Here is a 13,306-nt window from a genome sequence, read left to right as displayed (position 1 = left end):
AAAATGTCAGCCATTACGGGATTCATATCCGGAAAATCTGCCGGCTTGATTGGTAATAATTCATACCTCTTAATACGGCAAATTGTGCCCTATACTTATGCTTACGTGTATAAATGAATGTCCGTTATGTTATAGGATTGAATTCGTATACATGCATGTAATATTTAGACAAAAACAAGGCCCACGTACAGAAACTGGTTCGGTCCTACTTATCGACAATACGTATACGCCCCTTTTCTAGTTTCACTTCATATTTTTGATAACATAGGAACTCTAACATAGGCCTTTTCAATATTTTCACGATTCGGATATGTTGATATGGCATTTTTAAGGATGATAGGAGGGGATCAGATGAATACGTGTCTGATCGTGGTGTGCAATCTAATGTACAACCAAGCGACAGCTACATGTAAGTACACAAATCATTTCGCATGTAATTCAAGCAGTTAATCCACAAGGACATAAGAATGGTATGTACAGAAGAAGATATGCCTGATTTTTTCTTCATTTTGGGAAAATAATTAACACTTTGGCTAGAGGAAACAGCCTGTTTTTGGTCATACAACAGAAAAAAACCAAGCAAACAAAAACAAAACAAAAAAAGCTGTAAGCCAACCCCTGTATTTAATGCTTTAGTTTGGTATTCCTTGACTATTATAGGTAAAACAAGAGATGCATATGTGCATTGGTTGTTATAATTGGCTGGCATCATGATACTTCTCAAAATTAACTCACAAACAAGACCTGGGATTTAACAGCATGTTATGATAAAATCTGTGGTGTTGAAGAATATGTTATAGCATAATGCATGAATATTACTTTCCCTATAATTAAATCACAAAAATTATTCAAGGATGAAGTTGTGAACAAAGACAGGTGAAGTCAGAATGGGTTGCTATGAAGTTGATTTGCCTGTTTTTGTTGTAGAAAGGGACACCAATGGAGATGTATTATGGACCTGGTCCTATCCATCGGTCGTGGCAGAGGACAGGAAATTCTTCATGGAGAAATCACAGCTCCAGACAGGGAGTATCGTAATACCTTTCCTGTATAGCCAATGGAAGGGAGACTGGTATTACATGTACAGTAAAGCAGTGACAGACACCAGTAATCTTCCCAAGGTTGAGAGCTTTTCACCTCTAATATTACCTATTAACAAAAGGCTTTCTATGTTTCTGAGGTTTTACACCCTTCAAATAATACCCATGTACCATAATCTTATTAAGGTTTAGAAGTGTCAAACCTCCTAGTAATACCAGTTACATTGTACATATCATTTAAGATTTAGCACCTTTACATACTACATATGCCAACCTACAATGTACATAAATATACCATGCAATATATGTGTACATGTACTAGTATACATGTATGAAATAATACCTATATAGGGTATGTCAAATACTACAGAGTGAACCAAAACTATGGTAAAGTGAAGTCCATGGTAAAGTGAACCACTGTTCCTTTTACCATTATGGTGAAGCCTCCTGCCCTACCCAATATTTCATAGCACCAGACTTTGTTTGTTGTTTATGTATTTGAAAGGTTGAATCGAGGCGATATGAAAGAGATTTGGTGAAAGAGTTAATTACCGTAAATATTCGCGTATAGTGCACACTTTTTTAAGCTGAAACTGTCGTGTCAAAAAGGGGGTGTGCAGTATACGCAGGTACATGCCATTCCTGGGGTTATCATTCCCGAGTTCTGCATCCGCCATATTGGATTACCTCCCTTCATTAACTGTCATTAACCGTTAATTATACAATCAGCCAAGCCTTTCATGCTTGTTAGGTCACCTGGGTAAATTTGTTTACTTAAGGTAATTACATGTGTTAGGGTCACGCTCATTGTGGTTTCCTAATTATCAATGGATCAGACCACATCAAATGTTTCGTCGCAGTGACCAGTCAATTAATTTTTTTGTAGATTTTTTTTTAAAATCTGATCTCCAAAAAGTACCTGCGCACTATACGCGAGTGCGCACTATACGCGAATATTTACAGTAGTAAAAAATAGTGAAATGCTTCATTTTACCATAATGATAAAGTGAGATCCTCTGCTTTACCCTAAATTTCCCTTTCCTTATTATAATTGTATTTTTGTCATTAGTGAAGCAACAAAATAAATTCATCTGATAAAAATTAAATGAAGAATAATCAATTGAAAACGAAAGATAAAGTAGTTTCACTTTACTATTATTGTATTTTGGCCCTAGGTCATCTCACCATGCTTCACAATACCATGCTACAACTGTAGCTAGAATATGAAACACAGAAGACAATGTAAATTAAATCACATAATTGACCTGTTATTTCATGAATTTGCCCTTGTGATATATCTACATACCCTGGTATATATATCAGAAATTTATAGTGATTTCAAAATATGGACAAAAACTGCAGAGACTTTGTATATTTATTATCATACAAATAAATAATACGTTTCCTATGATTTCTTTTACAGGTTACACATTTTTCTTTAGTTCTTGTTGCCAAAGATTTTAACCCAGAGAAGTATGAAGAACTTTGTAAGATACTATCCAATAAGTACCAGAGTTCAGGGAATCCTGCCTCCATGTTGGAGAGTTACTTAAGTGTATTTACGAGAGGCTCCTGTTCTACAGATGAAAATGGACGCTTCTCTGCAAAAGAATATGACAACAAAAAAGCATACTTAAAGTCAGAATTAAGAGGTAGGCCATCCTCTTTTAAGATCTACATGAAAATTGGACATGAGGATCTACATATGTTCTTATGAAATTGTACTCCCCAGTCTGACACAGTTAACATTGTAACAATACTTTATTGAGTTGTAAATGGTCCTGATAGTATCACAACACATAAGTACCACTTTATGTAGATAATTATAGAAAATGCCCGGTGACATGTCCATTTGTAGATATTTACATTAATTGCCTCCCAGTAAGCCAGTTTGTAGATTATTATCATACTTGTCTGCAGCAAAAAGCTACTAAAGGTATTATTTAGAAAATTACTTTATTGACCCCACAATACGACAATATACATATTTGTACCATATTTAGGCTGTGCATTTTAGGAATAAGTATTTGTTTGTATTTCCAATTAAAAAGACAATCACTATAGGTGAGCTTATAACCAGATATGTACTTATTGCTGCGTAGTTTGGTGAATTTTACTCTTTAGATCAGTAGCACCAGGATTCAATTTTATGTCTATGTATATGTGATGAGTAAAGATCAGTAGCACCAGGATTCAATTTTATGTCTATGTATATGTGATGAGTAAAGATTTTTCATAAAGTATTTGTTATAACTTATTAATTGGAGTCAGTGTGAATTGACATTTAATGACTACTGCTCAAACAATAAGTATTGACCTTCAGATCATATTGTTTCAAGTTTTCTAAGATTTTCTCCAAATATTGACCATGATTGGCCATCTATGTTGGAAGACACATTTGTATGTTATTTTGACAAAGTATGACGACACAAGTTTGATATGTTTTATTGTTTACAATATTTGCAGGTATCATAGAGACATTTGGGATGTCTACAGTCATTATCTACACAGCTTTGATGCTAAAGAAAAGAATAGCAGTTTACTACCCTCCAGACCAAATACATCAACTGTTGATGTTTGTAAGGTAATACAAAACATCATATGTCACATCAACAGAAACAGCATGTGTCACATCAACATAAACATCATATGTCACATCAATATAAAGAACACATGTCACATCAACAGAAACAACACATGTCACATCAACAGAAACAACACATGTCACATCAACAGAAACATCACATGTCACATCAACAGAAACAACATGTGTCACATCAACATAAACAACACATGTCACAACAACATAAACAACTTGTGTCACATCAACAGAAACAACTTGTGTCACATCAACATAAACAACACATGTCACAACAACAGAAACATCATATGTCACATCAACAGAAACAGCATGTGTCACATCAACATAAACAACATGTTTTACATCAACAGAAACAATATGTGTCACATCAACATAAACAACACATGTCACATCAACAGAAACATCATATGTCACATCAATGTAAACAGCATGTGTCACATTAACATAGGCATCATATGTTACATCAACATAAACAACATGTATTACACGAAGGAAGTACTTGTCCAGTCAACATAGATTGACATAATTGGATTCATAGATCCAATTTTTACCTTTGGTTATTAAATGATATTAAATTTTGACAGGCTTAAAATTTTGGTATAACTCTTTCAATTGGTTTACATTATCCAGTGTTTCATCTGTCTACATCATTAAGGTTAGATGGTAAGTAATTCAGAGGCCAAGAAGAAGACAGGACCACTAAAACTAAACCAACGTGTGCAAAGTAAAGCAGCAGTTGTGTACTGAAAGCATATTCTTTAATCAATGCTTTTATGAATTATAACATTTCATACTTTTTATAAAGTTATTATATGGATTTTGTTTTATAGATCACTGCCTGCATTAGTTTGGCATCGGCAGAACTGGAATATAGCTTTTCCATTCATAGAAATGAATCAACAGGAGGTTGACTATTTGAAGGGAGCTAACTCATACGTAGCAGGTTTTACCGACGCATCACTAGAAGGAAGGTGGGTATTGTCTTTCTTACATACTACAAGTAACAGGGCTGAAAGCAACACATTAAGAACTTTCATTTTAAACTCAAAATTGATGAGATATGGGCAAAATAGGAACAGATGATAGTTGACACAGAGACTCTTGAAAAGGCTTCAATAATAAAACCAGGTGTTCCAAAAGAGGATGCATAGACAGCTTATCATGCACTTACCATGTAAATTTGGTTGTCAATCCAAGTAAGTAGCTTCTTTATCTCAATTGAATATAATGTTTATAACACCCAAACCAACAACGTTTGGGCATTAACCACATTTGGCTTCACATGATATATTATTTGTATCCAGATGTACTAGAAATATTTTTCAGTATTTTGGTAAAATACAAAGTGTTTTGTTGATATCCTGTAAAAATGATAATAATTACTTTGATTTCTTTATTTTATTATTCTTGAAAAGAAATTGACAACATTTGAATACATGTAAATACATCTTTCATTAATGAATAGAATTATCTGGAATTCTAGATTTGGAAATTGTTACTGAATTTACTAGAAATAATATTTTTCTGTCAGTAGTGTAGCTATTTTGTTTATTCTGATTATATTTACTTATCATAATTAGAAACAGAGATCCTCAAACTTTAATTGTCTCTAACATTGTCCAGTAAATGTTGTGTTTACATACATCTATAGATATTAAGAGAAGAATTTGCACAGGTTTTGTGTGCATTTGTTTTGTGTATGTATGTTTTGGACTTTGATTTTGTGTCTAATAAGATGTTCAGATTTTGGTGAAAATGTTGAAATCACTTTATAATTATACTACTGAACTGACAATTATCTTTTCTCTTCTTTTCTTTCAAGGAATGACTTGTATGATGTTTATGTGAGTCCAACTTCAGGACAGATCTCTATAGCAACACAAGCCAAAGGTAATTGTCAACTACATGTAACCTGTTTTGCTGTTTTACGATGGTTATCCTGAAAACCCCCCAGATATTTTGACGCTGGCTCAGTCTTTCTGTTGGGGGATGGGGGGTGTTGGTGGGGGAGCTATTACAGGACAAGGATAAGTATTTGTTGGCATTTTCATTGAAACTCCAATAAATATGGGGCACAGGCTTATTACCAGACATTGGCTTATGGAAAGGTAAATTATAGGTTGATAATTATAGATACTGAGTTTGAAATTCCAGTTAAAAATTTCTAAATATGGAAAGATAGATTATAGGATGAAAATATGTTTATTGTTATAGAAATTCTTAATTAGTTTAGAAAAATAATAACTCATGCCGTCAGAGTGTGGTATTAACTGATGAAATCTATAATATTAACAATCATCATTTTTCTAAATCAAAGCTCGAAGATATAGATAATTATTTCTCTGTTGGATTTTCATGCCTGAAAGTTTGAGGGCATCACCTGGAGATATTCCACACTATGCTAACTACAAGCTTTGATATTAAGTAGAAAATCATTTTTTTAACCTATCATCACTACTTGGTAAACTATAGATGTTCAGAACCCTTTGACTAGTGGTCAACTGGCAACATTCAAATTATGACACAATGTCACAGGATGGGCATATTGCATCCATTAGCACCCCTTTGTAATTCTATAAAACAATATAGATAATATTGGGCTTATTACAAGACATGGACTAATTGTCAAGTAAAAAGGATATGAAGATTCCCCAAGGCCTTACTGGTAGGCAGAGTAAGACGACTGCCTCACAACTTCATGTATCTCAGGATTTATAAAATAAAATAATATCAGCACTGGTGGTATGTCTTGCAACATTACCTAAGCAACCATTGGTATGGTGGTGATGTATTGATGTTTTTTTTTTCATTTGTCCCCATTCTAGAGAAGACCTCACCTCCTTTACCGAGGCACTCAACAAATTTCATGAAACTCTCAATTTCATCTTTGATATCCACATTGTTCTATTTATAGTGTCAATTGTTACACCTGTTCTTAAACTTCTGAACTGTCTGAACTGTCTGTAACTAACTACTTCAATGTAAATGATGGTTCTGACAAAGCATCACCAAAGATGCAAAACCAGTCAACTGCCACTCTGTAGCAAATAAATACAGGAATCAGCTGTGGTGTGTTGAGGTTGTAATTCATCATATCCTATCTCAAGATCTGATATTCTTTTTATTGCTGCCCATTTTGTAAACTTCACTCCTGTAAATCAAGCATTGTATATGTGTTTTAGAAGCATTAGCCATGGGAAAGCTACACAAGGACACTGCAGCATTCATGGTACAGTGTGCAGAGAGTGAAGAATTATCAGAGGAGGACATAGTTAAGGTACACTCAGTTTTATTGTTTGTTTTGTTTATGGGGTTTATCACCTCTGACATCAAAAGCCAAGGATATTTTGATGAGGGGAGTACACGTAGTTGTTGGTTGCCTCACTGAACAACGTACAGGGGGCCGTCATAGCCATACAAGGCAACTGAAGTGAAGTGTCTTGGTTAAGGACAGAATTGCTACAGTGCAGGATATGTTTTTTTACTGAATAGAAGATTTATGTAAACAAGAGACTTATGAAGGATGTAGTGATACATTTTATCTCTGATATGATGCACATCACAACTTTTTATACGATACAATGACAGCAACATTATCATAACTTCTCAGTGCTATTTGCCAATGTTAAGTATATCCAAAATTATTGTTATAATAAGGAACAATTTACAATGTTTAGAAATGGAAGAAGGCAGAGGGATTATAATATAAGCCTTTTTGCCAGCTATAGAGGATTAAAGAAAATATATGGAATGATTCATGACAATAAACAGGCAATATCTTTAGCATCTATGTTGAGTGATTATATCTAATTGTGTATCGTATTGAAATAAGAAAGAAAAATGTGGAAAATTGAATCGGAAAGCAAATAACGTGATTCTTGCAATTTGATATGTATTACAATATTTCGTTTCACCCCAAGGCCTTAATTGCTAACAGTTCATGCTTTATATAATATATTTTAAAAGAAAAATATGATTCTACAAAATCAATTATAAAGTAATCAAAGAATTATAAGAATAAGCTGAATGTAGTCAAAGTATGGGAAATGGTAGTTTTCATATTCCCTTATTTTGAAGAAAATCTCTGCTTACTTTGTGATCATATCTTTGTCATTTCCCCTACTGGGCTGAACTTCTGTAAGCATTGTTTCACTGCATTGTGATATATACAGTTTCACATGAAAAACTTCTCAATATTCTCAAAGTCTCAATATTCATTGGTACAATCCATATTTACAGTTTCTGATTTTGATCATATATACTTTAACTGAAAATTTTTGTTTGTGGTGAATTGCAAAGGTGCAGATGTAAGGTTATCAGGGCCATTTGTAAATCAGTCTAGCTTGATATATGTAGAATTGCTACAAATGTAAGGTTATCATGGCCATTTGTAAATCAGTCTAGCTTGATATATGTAGAATTGCTACAAATGTGAGGTTATCAGGGCCATTTGTAAATCAGTCTAGCTTGATATATGTAAAATTTTTACAAATTTAAATTTAGTTTTTATTCCAAATTGAAGCTTACAATATCAGTAATAAAATTGTAGATACTTGTACATTTTTGTACAAATTTAAATGCTCAAAGTAAGTTTTTATGCCAAATTGAAGCTAACAATATCAGTAATAAAGTTGTAGATATTTGTACATTTTTGTACAATCTTAAATGCCCAAAATTAGTTTTTATGCCAAATTGAAGCTCACAATATCAGTAATAAAATTGAAGATACTTGTACATCTTTTTTAAATCAAAAGAAAATTCAAGATACTCTTAACTTATCTGGGAGAAATTCCTTGTGACTTGACAAAAAATATAGCTCCTTTTTTTCTACAGGAAATAGCCAAGAAGACAAGTGAACTTTTAAACAACCTTAAGAGTCTGGCTGTAGAAGGAGAAGATGGGAAATTATCCATAACCTTAGAAACATTGAGAGCTCGTAAAATGAATCCTGCTACAGAAAATTTCCTGTTTTCACTGGCAGCTTGTGAAGGACTTGTGAAGTTATGAATACATTTCTGTATCAAACAGGCCAAATAATTTCTGTGATATTGTATATGTTATGTGTGGGAGATAGTACCTGAGATTAAAGTAAAATAGATATGGAATTCACTGCCCTCCAAATAAATCTTGACATTGTCTTGCCCCCCCCCCCCCTCCTCCCAAAAAACACAAGATATTTATGGAGGGCAGTCTATATCCCAATGTTAAAGGTAGAAATTTATATTATGATGTCATGTGACAGTCCATGCCTAGATATAAAAAGGTGTTATATACATTGTTGGCACATCATGTGGTTTATTGTACCATGCTAGGTCAATGATTATATGTTATGTACTGAATCAATAAGGTATTTATATGCAATGTACATGATTTAGATATATTTTAGAACAGGACTGGAGTTACAGTATTCTTGTTTCTGTTACTGTTTCATCTGGTTAGTTGATACCCAATAAGGTTGAGTTAGTGGTGTATTGTAAACACTATTCATTTGACCTTGATTTTACTTTATTTACCGACTCTCATTTGTATGAAAAAGAAATAAAATGTTTTATTGTCAAGAATTGTTTTTCAAAGATTTGGTTCTGATACAGAAAAAAAAATTGAAAATTCCAGTTTATCACAACACACACCTCGCCCCACCCCATTCCCCAATTTACAGGCATGTATTTTTGAGATAATAAGCAGTTCAATCACAAAGGCATGAAACAATAAATTTTGAAATTCAAAATTTGATATAGCACAATGATGAAGATTAAGCTAGGATGTGCTAATATAAATTTCAATTTTAAAATTTACTGTTACATGCCCTGTGATCCAACCTGATTAATATCTGTAATAAAAAATTCTCATAAAAATCATGAGACGATTGGATATGGTGCTTGAATGTATTTAGGGAATATGACATAAGTATACACACTGTTATGACTGTTTAACGATATCAGTCTTCTGTAGAAACAATCCAGAAGTGAGCTATATACACCTATTCAGTTTTATCAAGGATTTTTTTTTTTTTTTTTTTATAAAATCTAATCAAATGAAGTTTGAATGTGTAACACACCAAACAATATATCTGTTACCAGCTCAGAATAAAATCTGTCCATCTTATTTGATGCTGTAAAACCATACATTTTGGTGGGGCTCAAATTTCATGGCTTTACAAAAATATGCTTTTTCTGTGCACTTAATTTTATGGATATTTATTTCTCTCTGAAACCACTTGTACTAAAATTGAAGTATATTTTTATCACGTTTTTATTTTGTGGACATGAAATTTCATAGATTAGGTATAACCATGAATTCAATGGAAATTTATGATTTTTAATCATATGATAAAGAAAATTAATTATTTTTTGTTGCTGTCACATGGTGTGACTATTTCTGAAGTAGGCACTGTGATGTTACAGACAACAATATGGCTGCCACTATTGTGTGTGAGTGGCAGTGAGAATATGAAAGGCTTAAAAAGAAATTTTTATTGCAATTATATCTGTCTTTGTTATGGGCCAATAATATCAAATTGGTTGTTGCATTGAGGTTTATATGATTAACCATAACCTCCTTCACTCAATCGCTTATAACATTGAAAATCAATTCCATTTCTCTATCGTCATAGTGTTACCTCCTTCACTCAATCGCTTTTAACATTGAAAATCAACTCCATTTCTCTATTATCAGTGTTACCTCCTTCACTCAATTGCTTATAACATTGAAAATCAACTCCATTTCTCTATTATCAATGTTACCTCCTTCACTCAATTGCTTATAACATTGAAAATCAACTCCATTTCTCTATCATCATGGTGTTACCTCTTTCACTCAATCGCTTATAACATTGAAAATCAATTCCATTTCTCTATTATCATAGTGTTAAAAAATGAGAAAAGTTCCTTAATGATATTATAAAAGTTATGAAATTAATTACTGTCAGTCTATAGACAAAAGAGTTGCTAGATTTATATTAGATTTCCACATCATCCTTTATAAACCTGGGTGACCCCCTACTCCTCAGTAAACCGACATCCACATTGACATAACTGGTATTTCTGTATTTCATGTTCCTTTATTCTGCAGAGGCTAGCAACCAAGTACAAAGTGTTCTCATGGCAGAGTTTAAACATGTACCCCACCTTTATCTATCAATAAACCTAAGTCTGGAAATAAACACATCCATATTCAAAATTGTCTTGAAATATGGTCCTCAAGTCATGGGGCCTGGTTGTTCATGCAGACAGATCAGTTTGTTGGTACTTTAAAGGTAAAAACTTGGGTATAGATTGAAACAAACTTCTGCAAATATTGATAAAGGCATCGAAAGGCTTATCATAAAGCAGAATAAGACTTGTAGATAAGAAGGTCCTTCCTAATTTGTCATCAAGGAATAACCCTAATTCACCCGGTCAAACCAATGAAGGAATAATGAAGCCCAGGTTTACATGCTGGCCCAGTGGACTTATTACAGAACAGATATAGTATTTATTGGCATAGTTATTTCCTATCATCACCATCATAATTCCTGCTTACAACCGTTAAATCATAGGAAATATATCAAGGGGCCATGATAAGTCAGTCAGGAGCATTTTGGCCAATGCAACCACAGATTAAGATCGCTAAAAGGATTTGCGTTTCTTAGGAAGCTGAGAAAAGGGCTAGTATGGGCTGATTTGGTGCCTTCTTTGGAAAGACACTTGACCTTTCTTTGAATGGCCTGTGATGGGCCTCCCTTATGTTGTTCAGTAAGGTAGCCACCAGCTACTACAAGGAGCCTTTGCCTCAACATGATACAGACTGTTCATCTGACATTAAATCGAGCTTAGAAAAGTAAAGTATTTTATCTTCAAATTAAATCAAGTCACCTCAGATATTTTCATTTCATACATATTTGCATGAAGTTTAGTGAGGAGGCCTATAGAGAATACAATCCTACATTCATTTTCACTGGCACTGGATACACAGAAATATGTGTACTAATTATATATATATCCTTTTCATCAATGTCAAAAAGCTTTTTTTGTTGCACATGCTGTAGAAATTCAAGGAGAGTAAATTGCTGATGTTTATTAGGTGGGAGGTGCAAATGGTGTGTGGGAGGTGTTTGGGAGATGTGAATGATGTGGTGGACTGGTGTGTAAGGTTGACAGAAGTTTGATATGAAATAAAACCACTAACTTATGGATACCTCTCAGCATTGATTATGTATATAAATATGTATTAATGTACAGCATTAAATATGAAACCTTACTGTTATGTCTTTTGTTTTAGTTTTATGGAAACAACTCTTGTTTACTGATGTCTTTAGTTTTAAGCCACTAAAAAGAATCCTTGAATATCTCCTATTATACAGTACAACAGGATCGCATTTAAATAAACAATACTTCAATGTGTGTGATGCTCTTTAAAACATTATTTTAATACCTAGGAGTGATTTCCCTTAGCTATGACTCGTCAGTATGGATGTGAATCCCTTTTGCCTTATCTGATGAAGCATATGCCATGTAGCAATATGCCTACCTGAAGTTAAAACAAATAAGTACATAAAAAGCATATAATTGGCATGTTATCTAAGGAGTTTGGCCATGTAATATATTTGCATGTTATGTCACACGTGTAATATACCCTGAAATGTGTTACACAATGACTAAACATGGTGTTTACTTGGGTTGACCGAAACGTTTATTTCATCGTATAGTGGTTTTCCATAGTTAGTACTTCGCGTTAATATCCATTACAAAAGATAGTTCCTAATCAACATACAGCAGCATGTCGTGGCACCAAAAATAACCACCTGTGTAAGGCAGACAAAAACTAAACACCTGCCCGTCCATATCAAAGAGTTCCATACAAATGTCCATGGGCCAACTTGGCCAGGGCCTGCTCCATCGCGAAGCAGGTCCCATACGGGACTCTGCCCGCCTCCACGTCTGACTCCCAACTCTCTCTAGCTACATGATTCCAGATTCGACTAGACTTCCGCCGGCTATTGTCTTTGTATAAGTAATACCCAAATACTTAATTTAAGCCTAGTCCCAATTGGACAACAATAACCCAGCCCCCGGAGCATCTAATTATGAAGGCACATGCGACTAGGAGTACCCGTTATCAACTTCCCATCTTTGATCTACCTTATACATTGTTTCTTATCTTGTTTACTTACAAATATGTTCGCCAGTGCAAGGCAAACAAAAGAGAGCATCTATCTGTCCTGATCAATCATACTGGCGATATTCTGCCACGGTGCTTCACCACTTGGGTACACACCCTGCCCGTTATCAGGCGTGCATCACTACCTGTCACTCACGGAATTTTTACCTCGGTCCAGCATTGACTGACTTTTGACCTGTTGTACTTTAAACTAAGATGCTGCTTTCTATGATACACACCATTCCAAAGTTACTATTAAATCCATTTTTTACTCATATTGTTACAAATGTTTTTCATTGGATGCACCAGGCTTAAATGATTGTGATGTCATTTTATCTTTATATGACCATAACAAGTATTTTTAGAAATAATTTCAATATATCTGATAGGTTATGTTTAATTTATAAAACTGTTTGGTGGAATCACGGACTTGTATATAAGTCCGTGGTGGAATTAAGTTTTTAAACTTTTTACACTAAGTCATTAATCAAGAAAACCCAAGCAATACATACACTGTAATTAAAAA

At 33.8% G+C, this 13,306-nt stretch overlaps 1 protein-coding gene across 1 annotated transcript; it reads left to right on the top strand.

Moving 5' to 3' along the window:
• Positions 1-3: 3 nt before the first annotated feature.
• Positions 4-11,853, top strand: LOC132548363 (DENN domain-containing protein 10-like). Its single transcript, XM_060212226.1, has 8 exons — positions 4-52; positions 928-1,121; positions 2,464-2,692; positions 3,507-3,624; positions 4,473-4,613; positions 5,465-5,532; positions 6,825-6,919; positions 8,476-11,853. The coding sequence occupies exons 1-8, from the start codon at positions 4-6 to the stop codon at positions 8,647-8,649; spliced, it is 1,068 nt and encodes a 355-aa protein (XP_060068209.1). The 3' UTR covers positions 8,650-11,853.
• Positions 11,854-13,306: the final 1,453 nt, after the last annotated feature.

The sequence above is a fragment of the Ylistrum balloti genome, unplaced genomic scaffold (genome assembly GCF_031769215.1).
Source record: "Ylistrum balloti isolate Yb309-2 unplaced genomic scaffold, AGI_CSIRO_Ybal_v1 Utg369616, whole genome shotgun sequence".
Taxonomy (NCBI): domain Eukaryota; kingdom Metazoa; phylum Mollusca; class Bivalvia; order Pectinida; family Pectinidae; genus Ylistrum; species Ylistrum balloti.
This window is presented reverse-complemented; position numbering and strand designations above follow the sequence as displayed.